This window comes from Pseudoliparis swirei, chromosome 22 (assembly GCF_029220125.1).
Source record: "Pseudoliparis swirei isolate HS2019 ecotype Mariana Trench chromosome 22, NWPU_hadal_v1, whole genome shotgun sequence".
NCBI lineage: Eukaryota > Metazoa > Chordata > Actinopteri > Perciformes > Liparidae > Pseudoliparis > Pseudoliparis swirei.
Genome location: NC_079409.1, coordinates 4,097,647 through 4,119,513, shown reverse-complemented (window position 1 = coordinate 4,119,513; position 21,867 = coordinate 4,097,647). Strand labels below are relative to the sequence as shown.

The following is a 21,867-nucleotide window of genomic DNA, read 5'->3' as shown; positions in this document are numbered from 1 at the left end:
CCTTCTTCTTCGAGACTAGAAAAAACACGTACAATTTGAAGCGGCAAAAAAAAAGTGCATTTACCCGATTATACAATGGAACATTATTTTTGTTAGAACATCGTCGCATCTAAATATTCCATATACTTTTTTTATTCATTTTATTTTTAAACCTAAAAAAAAATAATGTGCACCTCATAACAGAGAAAACAAAATGAGCAAAATATTTGACTTTGTTTTCATTCATTATTTTTTTATTATCCAAGCCAATAAAATCTTTTTATTTGTATTTTTTGGGGGGGGAAGGGGATGCAAATAATAATCCTGCGTGTGTTGCCGTGTACAGACCCGTCCACCTGTTAGTCGACACACCTGGACATCTGGATGACAGACGCTCAGAACACAAACAAGTTATTTTTACAGCGGCTTGATTATTGATTATCCGAAACACGGGGCCGTATTTTCACCCACGATGCGTCCTCGCGTCTTTACTTCACGTCTTTACTTCACGTCTTTACGTCACGTCTTTACTTCACGTCCCCCACGAGCGCTATTCATGTCCATACGGCGGGGGTGGGGGGGTGGGTGGACAACACAGGTGAGCTCTACAGTCCGATTGGACGAGGGGCCGGAGGTCACCGGCCGAGCGTCTCTTTGTAATCGCCGCCTCGACCATCAAAAGCGTCGCCGCCGCCGCGCCGCCGCGTGTTCACTTTTGAAAATGAGCACGCGAGTCCAGGACGGCGGTTTGAAACCACGGGAGGGGGTCGTCCTCAGTCAGTCCTCGAGTCCTCCGTCTCACCGGGGCGCCGAGTCAAAGACAAACGAAAACAAACAAACAAACAAACAAACAAACCCCGGAACGATTCCCACGTCACAAAACACAAACGAGGGCTGAGAAGCCGGCCGCGTCGCTCGCCACTGGCAGGTTGACGCCGCGCTTCCTGTCCATAAAGTGCACTCTCTGTCCTGCTGCGCGACTCGGGGGGGGGAATAAATAAAAAAAATGTATGTGAAAGAGAGAGAGAGAGATATAGGGGAAGCTCCGCTGCATGTGTGTGTGTGTGTGTGTTTAAGTCTTATTCCCGGAGCGACAGTCTCAGGTGTGTGGACGGGGGAGGGGGAGGTGTGTGTGTGTGTGTTAATACACGTAGCCCTCGCTGTAGGGGTGCGGCGGGCAGTAGGGCCCCTCCTGGCCGCACGCCATGTTCTCGTCAAAGTGCGACAGCGGCACCGTGTCCTCCTCGTTGATCTGCCGCTCCACGTCCGTCTTCAGCACCGGCCGCTGGTTGTCGGGGAACGCCATGGAGAACAAGGCCTCGGGGTCGCACACAAACTTGTAGACGTATCTCTCGCCGGCCACCTGGACGGAGACGGGAGGCGGGGCAACGAGCGAGGAGGACACGGGACTTTAGTAAGGACACCCTCATTCTTAGTTCATGTGTGAAAGCAACACATTCGATATTTATAGATTGTTTCCAGCCAAAAGTGAATCTTAAAGTCAAAGTTAAATTGTGTTGTTGTTGGGAGGATGAAGCACGGCGGGTTTCTGAGAGGCAGATGGAATCTATTATTGCGATAATTAGTTGTTTTAGGAGTTCTTTCTCTAAAGAAATGATGGCAAGCAGCCATGTTGATGCCGTGTAACGGATACACAACAATAACAGTCACACATTATTAGAACGTGTCCGTCGTTGTGGTGAGTCAGCTGGTTCAAAACCAGGACCACAAGATGAATTCCACAATCAGTGAGCACCTGTGTCCCAAATACAGGAAGAGAAACGCATCAGAACTCTAAATAACCGTGAAAGTCTCTTTAAGTTCTGTATTATTTCTAGTAAACTAACAAATGTAAAATAAACGAAACAGTGGCTTTTAAACAGGAGACGCTCGTATCGGTCACGTGGGCAGGAAACCAGGCGAGCGTTCCTGAGAAGCTCCGCCTCCTTTTACAAGCTACCTCGTGAGCACACGCTCCGCCTCTAACACAGGTGGAATCAATCAGGCTCTCGTTAAGCGTTTGAGCTCAAAAATGTTCCTCTGAAAAAGGTGAGTTTACTTCCATTGTTGCAACTTATATATATATATATATATATATATAGATAAAAATAAATATATTATCTATATATAAACATATAATATATATATTTAGATATAAATAAATATATATATCTAAATAAATATATAAATTATATATATACAGGACTGTCTCAGAAAATTAGAATATTGTGATAAAGTTCTTTATTTTCTGTAATGCAATTAAAAAAACAAAAATGTCATGCATTCTGGATTCATTACAAATCAACTGAAATATTGCAAGCCTTTTATTCTTTTAATATTGCTGATTATGGCTTACAGCTTAAGAAAACTCTAAAATCCTATCTCATAAAATTTTAATATTTCCTCAGACCAAGTAAAAAAAAAGATTTATAACAGCTGAGTGTTTGTCAAGGCTCAGGAAACCCTTGCAGGTGTTTCGAGTTAATTAGACAATTCAAGTGATTTGTTTAATACCCTACTAGTATACTTTTCATGATATTCTAATATTTAGAGATAGGATATTTGAGTTTTCTTAAGCTGTAAGCCATAATCAGCAATAAATCAGAATAAAAGGCTTGCAATATTTCAGTTGATTTGTAATGAATCCAGAATGCATGACATTTTTGTTTTTTTAATTGCATTACAGAAAATAAAGAACTTCATCACAATATTCTAATTTTCTGAGACAGTCCTGTATATATGTAAATAAATATATTATATATATATAAACATATATTATATATATATTTAGATATAAATAAATATATATATCTGAATAAATATATATAAATTATATATCTAAATAAATATATAAATTATATATATATATTTATTTTTAAATATATATATATAAAAATAAATAAATATAAATTATATCTATAAATAAATATATATAAATTATATATATATATATATATATCAAAATAAATGATTACCTTTTGCATGATTCCCTTCTCGTAGTAGTAGCGCAACGATCGGCTGAGCTTGTCGTAATTCATGGCCGGTCGATTCTTCTGTAACCCCCACCGACGTGCCACCTTTACACACACACACACACATGGAGGCAGAAGGTGAACAGACGGCAAAACACACACACACACACACACGCGCGCACACACACACGCATGACAACACAAACACCGCCCGGCCCTCTTATTGCTGCGCCCTGATAACGGTGACGAGAGCGTCCAGCCCGACCGGGACGTGTTCATTCGGAGCTCGCCACGCGCCGCGCAGGAGGCAGCAGATGTTGCAGCACCTGTCGACCAGACCCCCCCCCCACCCGCCACCCGCTACCCGGCCGCGCAGCCCAAACCCACAGCTCCTCTCCTCGTCTCCTTTTTTTTCTTTTTGTTATTTCAGCCTCTTTTCTTCGGAGCCTTTTCACTTCCTCTCGATGGCGTACCTGCCCGCGAAAAGGCAGAAGCCGTTAGCTAACACTCGTCTGCCGCCCCTCCCCCCGCCCCCTTAAAAGCGAGTGCGTTCGGTCACCTGATGGCATGAATGGGCCCCCCTGTTAGCTGCAGCTGGCCCGCGCCTCTAGATGCTGTCGGGCTGCGTGGACCGCTGCCAGGTACCCCCCCCCCCCCCCCCACACGCCTGCAACCTGCATCCTCCTCCATCCCCCTCAGTGACTGAGCCCCGCTGTGTGCGATGTGGCCGCTCACAGACCCGGCCTCTGTTTCCTCCATTTCAAAAGGCCCAACCGTTAACGCGGGTTATTATATTTTAGGAACACGGGCTGTGAAATTATTTTGTACAAGCTGCATGCTTTAAAAAATATATAACTCTTAAAAGGCAAATCCAGAACTGACTTGAACCCTTTGAGAGCAGAGAACGTCGTTCACGCGGCGACCTTTGACCTTTCTCATTCTGCTTGGATGCATCACGCAACCTGTTCATTTTATTTTCTTCACACATGTGAATGTAGCACTAACAATTATGTTCAATTAATATGTTGATTTTTTTTTTGAAGTAGACATCCTTCTAGCTAACAAAAAGTTATCAATGATAAAAAATAAAAAAAACTGAAAACACGAGAGAAACAAAATCAAGAATTAGAAGAAAAAAAGTAAAGCACAAGCTTTTTTACTGATTTTTTAAATATTTGTTCCCGGATCTAAAAAAAAAGACATTCAGTTAAAAAAAAAGGCCTAAAATCCAATTCTCTGTAAAAACAAATAAACACTTGAACAAACGCCTCTCACCTCCTCCGGCTCGATGAGCTTGAACTCCATGCCGCGGCCGGTCCAGGCGATGAAGTGGGTGTTGGACTGGTCGTCCAGCAGAGCCACCAGGAACTGCCACAGCTGCAGCGAGCCTCGGCGCTGGTACGACGGGCCCTCGCGGTACAGGCCCGACTCCTGCTTGATGTCCCCTGGAGGACGCACAGGGAACCGCGTTACTCTGACCCACGAGGACAAAAGACACGATGACTGTCGCCGACGTGGAGCGTCAAAGCAGAGGGAACATAAACGAGTCCTTCACCTCCACCTAAAGGCTTTTATTTATCATCGTATGCAAAGCTAGCTTTAAACCCACCCAGAATAAAAGCGCCGTAAATTCGTAGATAAACCACTAAATAATTTGTTATTACCAAGTAACCAAGTCATTTTTAAATTGGATGTTTTTTGTGAATTTATTTAAGGAACCACACTCCTGCAATTTAATGTAGAATTGTTGGAAAACAAACTCACCGTCAACCTTTTCCGGCACCACGCAGGTGTCGTCGTAGAAATGCCTCGCCACCTTGTCAAACATGCAACCTGGAAGACAAAAAGAAAGAAAGAAAGAAAGACTTAATATATTCAGCCGGAATTCAGAGTGCACGATCCCCAACTCTCGAGCCGCCGGTACCTTCGGTCCGGTTGGCGTGAGCCAGGTAGCCGTCTTGCCGCAGGTAGACGGAGTGGCAGCTCGGCACTTCAGCTGAAAGAAAAAGGAGTTAGGAGGTGGGTGTTAGGAGGTCCCTGAAGGCAGCACGGAGAGCAGCCGAAGCCTGTTCGCTCAATGCACCACTGGCTCTGATTAAAGACCCCCCCCCCCCCCCACTCCCCTCCCTCCCCCCGGCAACAGGCCGGCCCACTAGACCACCGCGGCGTGATGGACGCTTATTCATTTTATAAAAAAATATATTGGTCGGTTCACTTTTGTTGTTGTTTCTCTCTCACTTTCACATATTTGAATGGAAGTTCATCTGAAAACACACTCACACAGGTGAATTTTTTAAAGTCTCATTAAATAACGGTCAAAGACGTGTTTTTTTAATTTGCATCACTCTGAAGTCCTCACCATTTATTGAAAAGAGAGAAACCGTTTTTTCAGGGGTTTAAAAAAGAAGGGAAAAAAGTGTCCACCTTGGACTTCTTCTCCATCATCATCCATCCCCGGATGTATTTGACAGAATCCTCGTTTCTAAATTAAGAACACGTCTCCTTCGGAAGATCTCGTACCTAAAATAACGTTAGACTCGTATTTACATCGCATCGTTCTCTAAAGTAGAAGTCTAATTTACGGTCCTCTAGATGTCAGACCCTCCCACTACACAGACTCGGGATCAAGGAAACGACCAAACGGGTTTACGAAGCGAATGTTCAGCCCTTCATTTGGGCCCGTAAACATTTCTGTGAGTTCATCAAAGTAATGGGCCTGTAGAGGAAACAGCTGCTAATGAAATTACCAGCTCCCCTCCCCCCCTCCCCTCCCATCCTCTCCAACAGGCCTGCTCCCGTCAACATGCTCCACGCTGCCTCGGAGGCCACAGTACCGCACGGGACCGTCGGTGCGGCCCAGTGGACTCCATAAACCCAAATATGCCTCCTGGTTCACTCTTTATGTTACATTATTACATTACATGTCATTTCGCTGACGCTTTTATCCAAAGCGACTTACAATCCTGTTAAACCTCCAACCCCCTGATTGTAAGACGGACCTGCTACCCACTGACCCTCAGTCGCCCGTTGAACATCTCACTTCCTGACTTGAACCCAGCGACGACATCAACCGTCAGCATCATGAACATCCATTCATCCTCTAAGGCATTTTGAATCATTAGGATTTAAATGTATATATATATATATATATATATGTACTATCTCTTTATATATATACTGTATATATATATATATTTTAAATCTATATATATAAAAATAAATAAATATATGTATATATAAATATATATATATATAAATAAGTATATATGAATAAATAAATATAAATAAATATATATATATCGAAAACACCTTTTAGACATAAATTTGGATTTGCCCTTTTTAGAATAAAAAACATGAAAAAAATTCAAATTAATAATATAAATGATGTTGTGCAGCCTGATCTTTAGACCTATTTCTGCTAATTGGCTGCAACCTGAAACTTAAGCGGCTTTTCTCTCTCCCTCTCTCTCCCTATCTCTCCCTCTCTCTCTCTCTCTCCCTATCTCTCCCTCCCTCCCTCTCTCTCTCTCTCTCTCTCTCTCTCTCTCTCCTATCTCTCCCTCCCTCTCTCTCTCCGCCTTGTGAATGAACCCAGCGGTCCGGCCGTATGTCCATTCATGTCCTCGCGTCGCCTCGGGCTCCGCGGGGCCGATGATTAGCTCACTTTTTTTTTTTTTTACTCTCCAACTAAAAAGGGAGAGGACGAGCGTGGGAGGGCGGATTCTGGATTGTGACCAGGCATAGCCCCCCACCCCACCCTCCACCCCACTTCCTCTTTCCTATTAGAGCGCCACAGGAAATGGCGACCGGCACAGACACCCGGCCCAACCAGATCCCCTGCCCTAATAATGGGCAAACTCAATAAACCCCCCCCCCTCATCCTCCTCCCACGTCCTCTCCCATTCCTGAAATGATAACGCTCAGGCAGCTGCTCTCTCTCTCTCTCTCTCTCACCTGAGTCGTAGGTGAAGTCCCTGGGCTCCTGCTTGATCATCATGGCGGCCGGGTAGGCGGCGTGGGGCAGTGGCGCCCCCATGGCGGCCGGGTGCTCGAACAGCGGGTCGGCGTACTCCTGCTTGAAGCCCTGAGGAGGGAAGGGGATGCTGGGCTCGGACATCTGCCGGTGGTAGATGGGCCGGCCGTCCCGGGCCATCGTCGGCGGGGAGGGGAACAAGTGGCACGGCTCCGAGAGCTGACGGCGAAATCTGGAGGAGGAGGAAGAGGAGGAGGAAGAGGGATTCACCGTCAGCCACCAACTCTCCTTAAGTTCACTTTGAAGGACAGGAAACGGAAGAATACCGAGGACGTGACGGCGGGGACCAGAACGCCGTCAGCTCAAAGGCCCTCTCTCTCTCTCTTTCATGAAAGAAGGGAGGAAGAGGAGGAGACGTGGGGGAGAGCTGGGCGGCAACTGGCGTTTTGACAAATCTAAGTCGACAAAACATCAAAAAAATAGAAATTATTGGCAAAAAATACAGCGAGAGGACGTTTGACATTTTTGCTTCAATTATCTCCCAATTATGAAGTTTTGTAACGATTATTCTTCTATCTGGAGACTAATTGACGTCGATAATTGTGTTGAGTACATACGCGTGTTCCCAAAAGGTCGGGAATGAACGACGACACGCTCGAATGAGATTTAATACAAAGTACTGAACACAGAAGCTGAAAGAAATATGAAAAAAGGGCCAAATATGAATTAGAAGTCCTCAAAAATGAAAATTTGTATTTAATTTACAACAAACTGGCTACATTCACGTCGACGACAGACAGTCTAGGCATTGTAAGTGATATAATAATATGAACGCCGACACTGAGTGGTACCCAAGCTGTGGGTCAGGACCCCCAACGGTGTCACACGATGCATCTGAAGGGTCACGACTTAATAAGCTGGACAGGAAGGCAAAAGAAAAAAATTCACCTTTTCTACTTTTTATTATTAACTAACTGGATACTTTTGCCTCCTGGAAACAGGAAGAAATGCTTTAAGTTAAAGGGGTCGCACGCCAAAAGGGTTGTGATCCATAAACCTCAGTTTTCCCGGAACACTGAGTCGCATCACATTTAGGCTCCTCCCACTAGAAGGACCTGGACCAATGAGCCTCCGAGTGCAGCGGCGGTACCTGTGGTCCATGGAGTAGGCGCTGTCGGGGAGCAGCGGCTGCGAGGCCGGCACGTGGCCGTAGGTCCGGTCTGGTTTGGACGTGGGGGCGGCGGCGGGCGAGGCATGGTGCAGGGGGGACACGGGGGTGCTGCAGGGGGGCGTCACTGGGCTGGAGGGCTTCATTCCTGCAGGCTGATTCTGCTCATGGGCACTGTGGCACACGCAGGACGACAGTCAGACGCTGGCGTTCACATGCTTTGGGTGAAAAATGAAAATACTAAAATATTTCACAAAAGAATACAGGAGGGACAGAGGGATTAAAATAATAATGATAATAATAATAATGATGATGATAATAATAATAATGACGATGATAATAAAGATAATAATAATAATGATAATGATGATGATGATGATAATGATGATGATGATAATAATAATAATGACGATGATAATAAAGATAATAATAATGATAATAATGATAATAATAATAATAATGACGATGATAATAATAATAATAATGATAATAAGAATGATGACGATGATAATAATGACGATGATAATAATGATAATAATAATAATAATAATGATGATGATAATAATGATATTCATAATAATAATAATAATGACAATAATAATGACAATAATAATAATAATAATAATGATGATTATAATAATAATAATAATAATAATAGTAATAATAATAATAAAAGGCTCTTTATTTGACTTTGTGGACTCTACTCTCCGACACTTCAGAGCCTCTTGGCGGACACGGTGAGGCGAGCTCTGCCAAATGTTGGGCTTTGCAGTTTGTTTGTTTTTGTCACCAGGTGAGCAAATTAATCACACGTATGATTCATCACTTCCTCCCGGCCGACAAGGTTCTTATACTGGCATGCAAAGAGAATATGTGTTGTGTAAAACAAATCAGGTAAAAAAAATAAAAAATAAAAACATGACCGTACTCGCTTTGGATTTTACTTAGGAAATAGAGTCTACTTTGATATGATTTGGACTAAAATATCATAATATTTAACTAAAACACTCAACCCCCCCCCAAAAAAATTGCACTTATTTTTAGTATTTCACAATAAAGGTCTTTCAGGACAGAATGCGAAACCGAATAAACAAAACAGAGGCCGAGCTTCTTTTCCAAGGTCGACAATTTTAAGGCGTATTTAAAGTGCGCCCGGCCCACCTGACGTTGTAGGGGCACTTCTCTCCATTCTGGAGCTTGAAGGGCCGATCCTGGCTACAGTTGGAGCTCAGCTCCGAACACGGGCTGTACAGCTCCCGCTTGATCTTCAGCTGCAGTCCGTGGAAAGCCACTGAGAGAGAGAGAGAGGGAGAGAGAGAGAGAGTCAGATGCTGTGCTTTTTAGAGCATCATTTCTTTTACATGAAGGTGCCGTTGACCTTTTTTTCTTATTGGCAGTGCTCAGTATTTTGTGCAGAGGTTTACGGCAGAGTATTATTTGAGGCCTGGAGAACAAGTCCCTGAAATAGCACGAACACGCTCATTGGATAAAGAATGTACTCAACTTCAATAAATATATTTTAGGATTTGCAGAGTCCACCTCTTCAAAATCATTCACAAAAACAATCAAATGAATAAATGTTGCGATGAAACCGTATCTGCTGCAGCACATACGCCAACATGGGAGTGGATGAGACGGACAAGTACAAAGTACTTTTCCAAAAGCATCCGTCCAGCGACAGATTTGCCACCCGCTCGACGTCCTACACAAACAACTCACTTCAAATCTCATCTGTCCCCCCCTCCCCCCCCCCCTCCCTGACAGGGACTCTGTGAGTGAAATATGACAATCATAAATGTGGATGTGCGGCGCGCGCTGCTGTAAATGCTTTATCCGCTTTCAGCTGGCTGTCAATACCATCCAGACGTCAACAACGGGCTCATTGATCTGGAGGGGGGGGGCTCCACTCTCTACCTAGGAGGCCCCCACAGTGAGCCCCGGTGCCTCTGAGAGGCTGTTAAGTGCCTGATCAGTCCTGATTAACATGCCATCATCTCAAGTCATGATCAACGCTAATCCGATTGGCTGCGCTGCTGACGGAGAGAGAGCCTCCAGTCAGTCAGAGTGAAGTCGGGCTCGGGTTGCAGCCCCCCCCCCCCTACAGCTGAAGGGAATGACTTATGACTGACCCCCCCCCCCCCCTCCCCTCCTGATTTAAAAAACACAGCCAGCTGAGATTATGAATGAACTGGTTCCGATAACGTGAGAAAAACATCGAGAGGCTCAAATCTTTGGTTGACTGACAGCTGCCGTACGAGCAGGGGTCAATCTGCCAACCCCCCCCTCCCCCCCCCCCCCCCCAGGGGAGAGCCGGGCCACACAAAGCTCAGGGGTTGTTTCACGGCCCTCGCCTTGGGGGGGGGGGGGCCCGACCTTTCCGGGTCATCGATCGGAGGTCAACGAGACGCTTCCTGAGGGGAGACCTTTGGCGGAGCCTCGTTAAGAGCTCGCCGAGTCAAAACAACACAGCGGTTCTGAATGTCCAGTGTCCCTTTAAATCACCTGCGACGGACACCCGTTTATTTATTTTGCACGCCCCCCCTCCCGCCATTGCTTCTCTTCGTTTCACCAGCGACTCCCTCTCCAGTTTCATCCCCGCCCCCCCTTTTTACATACGTCTATAAAATGGCCGTGTGTAACTACCGCTATTAACCCCGGCTTCGTGCGCGCGCCGCGGCGTCGGAGGAGGGGCCTTGAATTACAAATGGAAATGTCACAATAGATTTCGTCAGCGGGGCGCCGAGGTACACAAATCAATAGCGAGGGCATCGCCTGCGACTAAAACAGAGACTTCCTTTTTAGTCCAGAATGTCATGCCCATCACGGCTTGATTGCTCTCATTATCTACATATTGATTAGCCGAGACGGTGCAGCGCGTAAAAGTAGAGGCAGTTAGAACAATTACTGGGTCTACTTTCGAATGCAGATGTTTTTTGTTGTTGTCGTCGTCGTCGTTGTGTTTTTTTTCCCTCTTCTCCCGAGCCATTAACTTAAATGTTCTGCAATTTCCTTTGATATTTGGTGTAAAGAGTGAATAGAAATCTTTTTATTTTTTTATTTTTTTACAGATAATCTTCACGTCTAATTTTCTGACAAGACGTAGTTTTAACAATTAAATTTGATCTGCCATTTTTTTTCTGGCAACCCTTTGGGTTCCTTGTCTCTTGGCCACCGAACGTTACGTATTCTCAGGTACGGACGGGGGTGTTTTTGGCTGATCCGGTGCTGAGCGTTTGGCAGATATTTCTCCGGTTCATTCATAAAAAAAAAAAAGATTAGAAAAAGAAAAAATACAGGTCTTTTGGCAGCGTCGGGAAAAAAAAAACCTCTCCATTTGCTGTTAAATGGCGGCGGCTCGGATCTGCCGGTAACGTGTGGCCTCGTTTTACACCTCCGCTACTCTCTCCGTTTCCCCGCTAAGTTATGCTAATGTTAAGCATCTGTGTTGGGGTTGAGTTTTTTAGACAAAGAGAACTCTCCTTCTCCTCTTTCAACCCCGAGGACACTTTTCGCTTGGAGGCCCGTCGCATGCTGCTCCTGTGCTGCAGGGATGGAGAGCGAGAAGTCGACGGCGAAGACAGAGAAACCGCCACGGCTTCACGAGAGGTGGTACGTCTGAGGCCACGGGAACAAAACACCCGGGGAAAGGTATCCGGTTCAATCTTTGAGCCGACAGGACGCCGAAATGCAGATGATTTATTTTCGCTAAAACACATAATAAGGGTAAAACACTCTGGCTATGCTACGAATAGGAATCCAATAGAAACAGTTCCAGTATCTGGAGAATAATTCACTTTAAAAGCTGCTAATTCTAAGTAGAAACTAATGATTCAGATTCAGGACTAATTAGAGTGGATACTTTTTCTGGAATTAATGTCCTAAACACATAAGATTCTCCCTTCAGAGTATTTAATTTAGAAATAAATACTGTTGCTAATGCTACCAAATAGTTAGCGCAGATAGCACAAACTTGATAGCAAATTATCTGGGAAAAAAATGGCTTACTGGCTAACGATACAATATGTGTTTAGCATTTACATTTAACACACATTCACTTTTACATTTATAAAATAAATGTTATAGTCGCTGCAACTAGATGTTTATTTTGCTAATGCTACCAATGAGTTAGCACAGATTGCACAAACTAAATTATCTTTCAACACAACTGGAAAAAATAGCTTATTGGATCATGCTAACGTTACAATGTGTGTTTAGCATTTACATTTAACGCACATTAACTTTTACATTTATAAAGTACTTGTATTGTTGATGCAACCAGTTGTATATTTTGCTAATGCTACCAAGAAGCTAGCACAGAAAGCAAGCTAGCTAGCAAACGGCAAGTGAAAAAAACGACGTTTCGGCTAACGGTAACTATGCTGCTATCGGAGAAACGTTTCAGCTTTTGCTGGTAACACTGATAAACTTTCAATGTGGTTTAATTAAAATGAGTTTAAAGACCATTTTGAATGTTTTTTAAATGTTTAAATTCTTGCACTATGTTGACTGTTGTTTGTGTGTCCGTCTGATGTACACACCAGACGCCACGTCACATGCTTCTGTTTCTGATTTTTAAATGTGCTTCAACATTAGACTGACTTAAAAAAAAAAAAAGCCATGGTATTATCTTAAATAATAGGGCTGCTGTATTTATATTATTGTCAAATGGACATGAACAGTAAATCCTAGAAGAGGTCACACATATTCCTTTCAATAAGGAATCCTGAAACAACGCGGCGCTGTATTTTTTTGGCGAACAATGGAGCTCTGACGGCACCGAGGAATAAAACGGCGTTGGCCTTTTCAATACTTCCACACAACTAAAGATCTTTTACTTTTGGCCTTTCCTCTGCACGTGAAATCTGATTCCCGTGACGAGATTCCCGACATGCAACACGCCGTCGCAACCTTCCCGCCTTCCTCGCCGTCCTCGTGCAAACCCACCAGATGAATCTCTCTTTCCCCAGCTCCCTCTCTGGCTCTCTCTCTCTCTCTCTCCCTCGACCGCCCCTCCGGCCCTCCGCCCGGTGAAGCCCATATGGGAGAGCTGCCGGCTGGGACGCCTGCTCCGCGCGCCCAACCACGGCGCCCTCGCCCTCCCCGCCATCTGTCGGCGCCCCTCCAGTCTGCCAACACGGCAATTCAGATGGTCAGCGGTCTCCTGCCACCACCGGCTCGACCTCCTGAAGGACAACGGGACAGTCTCCGTGACCTCTGCTTCTCCGCATCTTGGATGTCAGGGCGCACCGAAGGGTCTGGGGCTTTAGTTCAGCGTCGGTAGCGCCAAATCCAGCCAGACAAATGTGTCGAGGACACATGGGAGGATGAGGATGATTGGATTTTTTAAACCCTAACGATGGTTTTATTAATCTCAGTTTGTCCGTATGCAGCAAATACGGCTCTAAAATGAATAAAGAAATCGAGAATATTTAACAAAAAAGTTGAACAAATCCAACTAAGACATTTAAATTAGCGTTTGAAAGGATGATAATGTTCTTTTCATCTTGAGGATGATTTTTTTTATTTATCTAAGCAACCAACAGGAAGCTGCTTGAGGATCCCAAGCTGTGATCTGGGCTCACGAGGGGTTAAAATGTCCCAAATGCTTACCAGAATCTAAAAATTCCACCTTAAAACCTGAGAGGTTCGCTACGTGACCTTTCCTGGTTGCTCTAGTCGCTCCTCACTCCGGCTTCGTGTCCAGGTGAAAAGGCGTCGAGGACACGGGGAAGACGTGTGTCCCTTCTCCCCGTCTCATGGGCGTTTTGGCCTCATCTGAAAGACATGTGCTCGCTCGGGGTCCCACTGAGCGCCACTCGCTCCACTTCTATCCCCACCTTGGCACCACCTCCTCCAGCAGTGGAGCGCGTCCAAGTCACCAGCCACCGTGTGCAGCCACCGTGCACAACCAGGTGAAGTACGACCGGCCGCCTAATCCTCAACGCCGCCAGTGGGAAAGCAGCTCCGGTCTGGCTAAATACTTCTTCTTTTTTTATATCAAACTGTTAAGGTAGTATTTTATTTACTGAATTATTTTCGAAAGCGGGATATCAAAAGAAAATGTAATAATAAAAGAAGGAAATAAAATCACACCAGGAGGCCATCGAGCCTTCAGCTTAATAAAAAGGATGAATGCAGAATTAACTAATATTAAACTGCCGGATTTAGAAAATCTAACCACACTGGGTGGTTAAAAGCACTTTGAGGAAAAAAAAGTCGTGCAGGAGCAAGATTTTATTCCCCCCCCCCACCGCCCCAAAAAAAGATTTAAAAACAGCCATTTATTGAAAGCGGTTTGTCCTACCTGGGAGTTAAAAATATCACTTCAACCCACTGGAGAGAAGGAAGGGAAAAAAGAAAATATGCCACAATATTTTGATGTTTATGCAAATAAATCACATGCAATAATATCTCCGTGGTGGTGAGAGGAACATGAGCAGCAGACGGCAGAGAGAGAGAGAGAGAGAGAGAGAGAGAGAGAGAGAGACCCCCCCCTCCTAACCATGCACCTGTCTGCAGACCTGCAAGACTGCTGCAGCTCTCCAGAGAGCAAAGGTGAGGGTACCGAGAGACACGTAGAAAACACACACACACACACACACACACACCGCTGCATTCACTCGCCCCAAGTACAAACAAAACCAGTCGAGACGAGTAAAAAAAAAACAGCCACCACAGATGTTCCCTCACACACACACACACAGAGAGAATGAGCGACGTGGTTTTCTTACTCACAGTTTTCAGTCTGGAAGTCTGGAACGAACTGCTCGTCATTGTCGGGAACTTGAGCTGAAGACAGAGAAGAAGAAGAAGAAGAAGAAGAAGAGAGGGATGATTGTTTCTGATGTTGATGGTCAACGCAGCATTGATCATGGCTCTCTGACGCCCGCTGCCCTCCTCCGGCAAACAGCCTCCTGGGATATTCGGCTCGGCTTCTCCTTCACATCGTTCTCCTCCGCTGACAGTTAAAGAACACTGAAGACATGTCTCACAGGACATCAGGGCGAGGGGCATTTGGGCTTTTGTTCTCCTTGGTGCTAATGTTGCGTTAGAAAAATAAAAATACACCGTATCTTCAGGTCTTTTATTTATTTTTTTTTGAATTATTGAACTCTGAGTTATTTTTCTAAAAAAAAACAAATATATGGAATATTTTTTTTCCTTGTGTGCAAACAAATTCAAAATAAATAAATTCACGAATCAAATTAGATTTTAACAAATAAATCTCTCCACAAAGTCCGTACAGCGGGCATTCTGGAGCTTTCTATCGTTTTACTCCTGCAGATCAGGATGGTCCAGCTGTTGTTGTTGTTGTTGTTGCTACACATTTCCTTTTTGTTAAAACACACAAAGAACTGCTCGTCAATGCAGGCGTACATTTCTATTTAATTCAATCTCAAAGTCCATACGTCTTGATTCTTCCTTTATTTGTTCGTGTCACACAAACAATCACATCCCAAAACAATGCGTATCTTAATTTGGAATAAAAAGAAGTTACCAAGTTAAGATTCTTTCTTTTTCTTCTATTGAATTAAATAATCAAATTTTTTTAAACAGGTAATCCACCAAAATGACTGACTATAAATCTACAAAATAACCTTGAGGACTTCAGGACAATACGCCCTCCGAGATTTCCCCGAAACGATCTGCGCCGTGCTTCTCCAACGAGCGCCAGTGCCTCTGATCCGCCGCTTCTACTTCTTGTCTCTACTTCCTGTCTCCACTTCCTGCGGTCGCCTCGTCCGTCCGCCGCTCCGCGAGCCTCGGCTCTCGCTCCTCGCCGGCGGCCAAAAAAACACCCATTGTTACCGGTATCTAATTGGCTCCTTCCCCACCGGCGAATCCACCTGTACCTGCCGAGTCGGGTCTGTTCCAAAAACCCTCCGTTGCTTCAACCCCCCCCACCCCTCCCCCCCTCCCCCCCCCCACCCCCACACACTCGCAGCTAATGCTTAAAATAATGAAGCCGGCTCCAATTAGACATGTACATATTTATATCACACATATTTACACTCGGTGACAGTTCTCCACGTCCCTCAAGCTCCTCTCTCTCTCTTTCTCTCTCCCTCTCTCTCTCTCCCTCTCCCTTTCCCCCTCTCCCTCTCTCTCTCTGGCGAAAGGCAAAAGGAGAATTTAATGTGTCATTAGCACGTCTATTTATACGCACGATGAGGTGGATCCTCATTATCACAGGGTCGGTAACATGTCTCGGCAAGATTTTTTTTGAAAAGAAAAACACAGATTCTCCTTCTCTCTTCTGCTTTTTTTCCACTTCTTGATATGATCGGGGGTTTGGTTTGGTTTTTTTCTCTTTTTTTCTCGCCAGAGGTGTGAATTGAGGGGAGTCAACAATCAACAGATCGAGAGAAAGAAATTGCTCCGTATTTTCCAACAATGTCAAGTGGGTGAGGAGGGCAGCAAACAAAGACTCCATTAAATCTCTCCGTCGGCGGCTTTTCTCTCCGATAGTTAGAATTCAAGGGTTGCTCTTTTAGTCCACTCTGTTACGAGCTTTCTTAAAGGGCCACGACGCCAATGTTTTAATAGTCTATTAACTAAACACAGATGTAAGACCTTCCGTGATTCATCCGACTCCAGCCTTCTCAAAGCTTCAATGCTTTTCTCTCTTCTCCTCAAAAAACTACGACGCCCCCTGAACGTAACATGAAACAAACTTTCAGAAACTTCCAACTCGGGAAGGGAGGAGAGAGGAGAGAGATGGGAAAACAAATAAACAAATACACCAAAAAAGAGAGAGAGAAAGGCGGCAGGAAGTACAAGACGGATGAGTCGCGGGCCTGAAGCCAGCGGAGCTCTGCAACTCTCTCCTGGGGAGGAAATCTGCCGCCATTCACAAAACAAAAACAACAACCCCAAAAAAAAGAAGAAGAAGAGAAGGACAAGAAGGAGGAGTGAGGAGGGAGAAAGAAGTTGTACATGAGGCCTGAGCCAGAGAGACGGATGTTTCCTGCTTATTTTAGAGATAAAAACAAGCCGTCTGCAACATAGCAAATAAAATATATAGATATAATTTAAAAAAAAGGTGCGTAAAAATACGGTGTAGGGCGGAAGTGTATGTGTGTGTGTGTGTGTGTGTGTGTCGGGGGTCGAACACACGGCCTCCACAGCACCGCCGCTCATAATTCCTCCTCTCGTTCCAATTACCTGAACTAATAAATCTGGCGGAGACGGGGAAGGTATTCCTTCTCATCTTAATGGACAGGAAGTCATTCATCAGATCAGCCCAGGACTGTAATCTTTAACACTAATTCCTCTTATCAGCCGTCGCCGCCTCCTTTTTTCACTTTGGATACTGAAATATTAAAATCGTCTTATTATTTTTGGGGGGGGGGGGGGGGGGCGCCGCCTCGTAAACCTAACCGCTCCTCAGAACCTCCGATATCTGTTTCCGGGGCGCACACTTTTTCATTTTTTAAAAGCTTTTGGATTGCACGGCGAACATTTTTCAAACGTGTTAAAGAATAGATGGAGCCCATAAATGATGGAGGGTCTTATTCACCTGCGTGAGAGCTGAAATCTCTCTCCACACTTCTCCAACGGGAGGGGGGGGGGGGGGGGGGGTATTACGACTTTAAATCCTTATTTTAGGAAGAAAGAAAAAAAGAAAAGTGTTGAAGTTGATTTAATTATACTGTGCGGTTGAGAGGTCTACTTTACAACTACAATTATGGCTTCACGAGCTCTGACTGATGTGCTAATGGACATTCGGAGGCTGGATTGCACCGCTGCGATGCTACAATACAAAAGAAATACTAATTACTAAAATGAACAATTGTAATTGACTTTGATTGACACAAATAAAAAGAAATAATATTTTTTAAATGGCCGTATTTGAGCCTTTTTTTAAAGGCAAAAGTTAAATTGTCCTTTAACATTTATGATTATTCACATTTGATTTGAAAGACTTACTATAACTCAAACTGTAATTTTATAAATTCAAAGCGATTGTGAAAATAACTTTTTTTTAGGAATTCACTTTTAACAAAAAGGTTCAACGATGAGGTTTTTCTGCTCTTATAACGTTGCACGTTTAAACGAGCACGTGCAATAAAGCGAGGAAGCATTTGTTAATATTGAGAAGAACATTTAGTTTTTTACTACACTGCTTTAGCTTAAAAAAATATATGTATGATTTTTATACATGAAAAAAAATTACTTAAAAATCACCCTTTCCAAGCAACTTCAACTTTTACTCTCGCAAATAAAAAAACAACTTCTAACCCGTAAAGATAAACTCCTCCACAGTTTCTCTCTAATACACCTCGACTCTCTCTCTCTCCTGACACACACACTCTCAGGTTACATGCCATATTCAAAGCGAGGTGCATCCCGGTGACACTCGAGTACGAAAAGTCCAGCCCAGAAACCTACGTGGAGCATGCACATCAAAGAAAACACGTCAAAAGTCGAATAAATAAGATAAACAATATTCACCACTGACCAAAACTCCTGTGCTGCAGAAACGGCGGAAAGAGGACACTCGCGCTTAAATCCTGAAGCATCACGTCTCAGTTAGACCAAGTCTTGCCATTAGAGAAAAAAAATGAAATTAAAAAAAAGCAAAGAAATGGAAAAAGTATATATAGATTTTTTTTTTTTTTTAAACCAAGTATTTAAAAAATTTCGGCAATTTCAAAGAAAAATTATAGATCCATTCTTTTTTTTTTTTCTCCTGCCAGGAAATATGCAACTGAAGAAAGAGACAAGGGGATGGTGCAGCTGGAGCAGATAGAGAGGTGTGCTTGAGAGGAAGCACACGCGGAGAGAGAGAGAGAGAGAGAGAGCTCTGGTGGAGGTGGAGGAGGTGGAGGAGGTGGCGGCTGGCGTGCAGCAGCGTTAGCTCCTGCCAAAAGCAGAAGAGGCAGTGAGCGTCGGAGAGCCTTCTCCTGGTAATTTGTGATGACACTCTCTGGGTAGAGCCTCCTCCGTCTCCCTCAAGACCCCCTCGCTCACAGCCTCTAATGTATGCATGACACACGAGGTGCCTCTTCCACACGGGCTTTTAATTGGACTGCGACGCTAGGCTTGTAACTCCAGGCAGCCCCCCTCTCTCTCTCTCTCTCTCTTAACCCCCCCTATCCCCCCCCCACCCCTCACAATATATCCTTTTTTTTTTTTTTTAGGGGGGATTTTAAAAAACACTCACCTTCTTCCAGCCAAGTCTCCTGCAGCTGACTGAGGTCCTGGAAGAGCTCTGGAGGGGAAGAAGCAGAGAACAAGGCGTTGGAGACACAGTCTGGGCCCCCGGAGGAGCGTCGGCGGGCGGATCGGCCCTCTCTGAGCTCAGCGGGCACACGTGTGCAGCTCATGACAAGTCAATTTGTGTTTCTGACCGCTGAATCATCACAGGCCGCCGCCGCCGCCGCCGTCTTGTAATTAAGATTCTGTAGTTAGCGGCGCAAAAAGGTGCACGCCGCAAACCAATTGAATTTTTGGCTAAATGTTTAGGAGCCCGTGAAATTAACTTCTCCCTCTGCCCTCCACGCCTTTACCTTCGCTGTCCAGAGCCAGGTCGGACTTAATGCATTTTCTCCTCCTGTCATTTGCCGGCCTCTCGCAGCTCGTGGCGTTTCCTTCTGGCTTCTGCGAAATAGAAAAAAAAGAAAGAAGAAAGAAAGAAAAAAACACACGCAAATCAATTTATTCTTCTTTTCCTCACTGGAGCGCTGATTCTGCTGTTGGCTGCAGCGCACGTGCGACTGAAAGAGCCTCAATGAGCCACTCATTTGATGCCTCGCACACACACACACACACACACACACACACACACACTTCCATCGCCATGCAAAAGAGAGCTTGCGCCTCACTCGTCAGACATAATTAACATGGTGCATGACCGAATAACACTGTGTTTATAGCAGTGGGCACCTTGTTTAGCTGTTGATCTTTGATTATTAGATGAAACCTAAATGGCCCCTGAGGGAGAAATGAGTCTTGGCAGCGGCAGGAAGGAAAGACTAGAGAGGAACAGATCACAACCAGAAGAGAAGAGTGTGAGAGAGAGAGAGAAGAACAGAGCAGGAAAAGATATTAAAGATGACGTGGGAAGTTTGCATTTGTTATTGGATTTACGCCCCAAGTTTTTGTTTGTTGTTGTTTTTTTTAACTCACTTTGGAGTTACAGTAAGGCACTTGCTGGTCGTGAAATCTATCCATTCTGCCTCTCTGAGTCCCCAGAGTCTCCTGGACGGGCACCGCGAGGTGGATGGAAAGCAGAAAGACAAGAGAGGACATGAATGAACGTCTCATTCATACAAAATAAAAAAAATGTTAAAAAAAAGAAAGGCACAGTTTAGTTTTTTTCTTCTTCTTCTTCTTTGGCCGGTGTTTTTTAAGCCGGAACTCAGCCGACTGAACTCCTTCCAGCGACGCGGCGAAGTGAAGTTGACAAAGCGGCGCGCGTCTCGTGCGTAAACGAGGGGGGCGCGAACTGCGCGGCGGAGCGGCGAAGCGCGCCGAAATGTTTTTAAAAAAAACATTTACACGATAGAATAAACTTATGAAGACGAGGAAGTGAGTCGGTGTCGCTGTGTGTGTGTGTGTGTGTGTGTGTGTGTGTGTGGGGGGGGGGGGGTGGAGGGAGTAGAGGAGGGGGGGGGGGGACTTACCTCAGATACCTCGCTTTTCATCCACGGAGCGGCGGCAGGATCCTCACAGGTCCCCGGCTGCTGCTGCTGCTGCGGCTGCGGCTGCTGCTGCTGCGGCTGCACGCGCTGCTCTTCCTCTCCCGCCGCTCGCTGTGTCGCTTTCTGGCGGCTCGGCATCGCCTCGCGGGGCCTCCCATGGAAACAGGGCGCGCGCCGCTTCCTATTGGTCGTCAATGTCTTTCACTGGATCAGATTGCTGCTGGCAGTCAATCACGCACGGCTGCGGGCGGTGGGGAAAAAAAGAGGAAGAAGAAGAGCAAGAAGAAGTCAAGGGTAACATTGTGTGTAGAGCTTCGCGCTTTTTATAATCATACTAATTCATAAATAAAGACTTTGTGGTTATTTTAATAGAAGAAAAATACGCACCGGTCTCGAGCCATGTTTTTTTTAAAGTTACACACATGCAAACCATGCACCTGCACACCCCTCCCCTCTCTCTCTCTCTCTCTCTCTCTCTCTCTCACACACACACACACACACACTCCTCTCCCGGTCAAGTTTGTGTCCATGGTAACTGTGTTTTTGAAGAGTCTCCAGTCCGGAGGGACTGGCTTTAAGCTCCAGCTCCTCGCTCTCCTGTAAGGGACACATTGTTGCGCCGCAGAAGACACTGACCTGGAAGTAGAGGCTCAGGTCACAGCTTCCCGACACACACACACACACACACACACACACACACACACACACACACACACACACACACACACACACACACACACACACACACACACACACACACACACACACACACACACACACACACACACACACACACACACACACACACTCGGCTGGTGAATAGCGGGGACCATACGAAATGTCCGGGTCTGAAGCTTAAAGCTCGTGCAGTGCTGAACCCCCATAATGCTGTGTTACCTGTAGCTTCCTGGTTTGCTATGATGCAGCTATATTCACTTACGTTACAGTTTAGCATTTTAATTATTGTGTATTAACACGTGAGCAGTCAGTAACTTCGCTAGCTTGCTAGTTGACGGGAACCAGAACATATCTGTGTTTTAATTTGTGTATAATGATTCCTTCTGGTCACGTGACATCTATTACACCTGTCCATCCTGGAGAGGGATCCTCCTCTGTGGCTCTCCTGAA

General features: G+C 45.0%; 1 protein-coding gene across 1 annotated transcript; it reads right to left on the bottom strand.

The window, feature by feature from the left end:
- Positions 1–1,002: 1,002 nt before the first annotated feature.
- On the bottom strand, positions 1,003–20,799 carry etv1 (ETS variant transcription factor 1). Its single transcript, XM_056443834.1, has 13 exons — positions 20,722–20,799; positions 20,225–20,296; positions 19,606–19,696; positions 19,260–19,307; positions 14,828–14,881; positions 9,254–9,383; positions 8,075–8,266; positions 6,906–7,156; positions 4,876–4,947; positions 4,716–4,784; positions 4,227–4,396; positions 2,955–3,056; positions 1,003–1,342 (listed from the first exon to the last, which is right to left on the bottom strand). Exons 1-13 carry the CDS (start codon positions 20,740–20,742, stop codon positions 1,121–1,123), a joined length of 1,494 nt encoding a protein of 497 aa, XP_056299809.1. The 5' UTR covers positions 20,743–20,799; the 3' UTR covers positions 1,003–1,120.
- Positions 20,800–21,867: the final 1,068 nt, after the last annotated feature.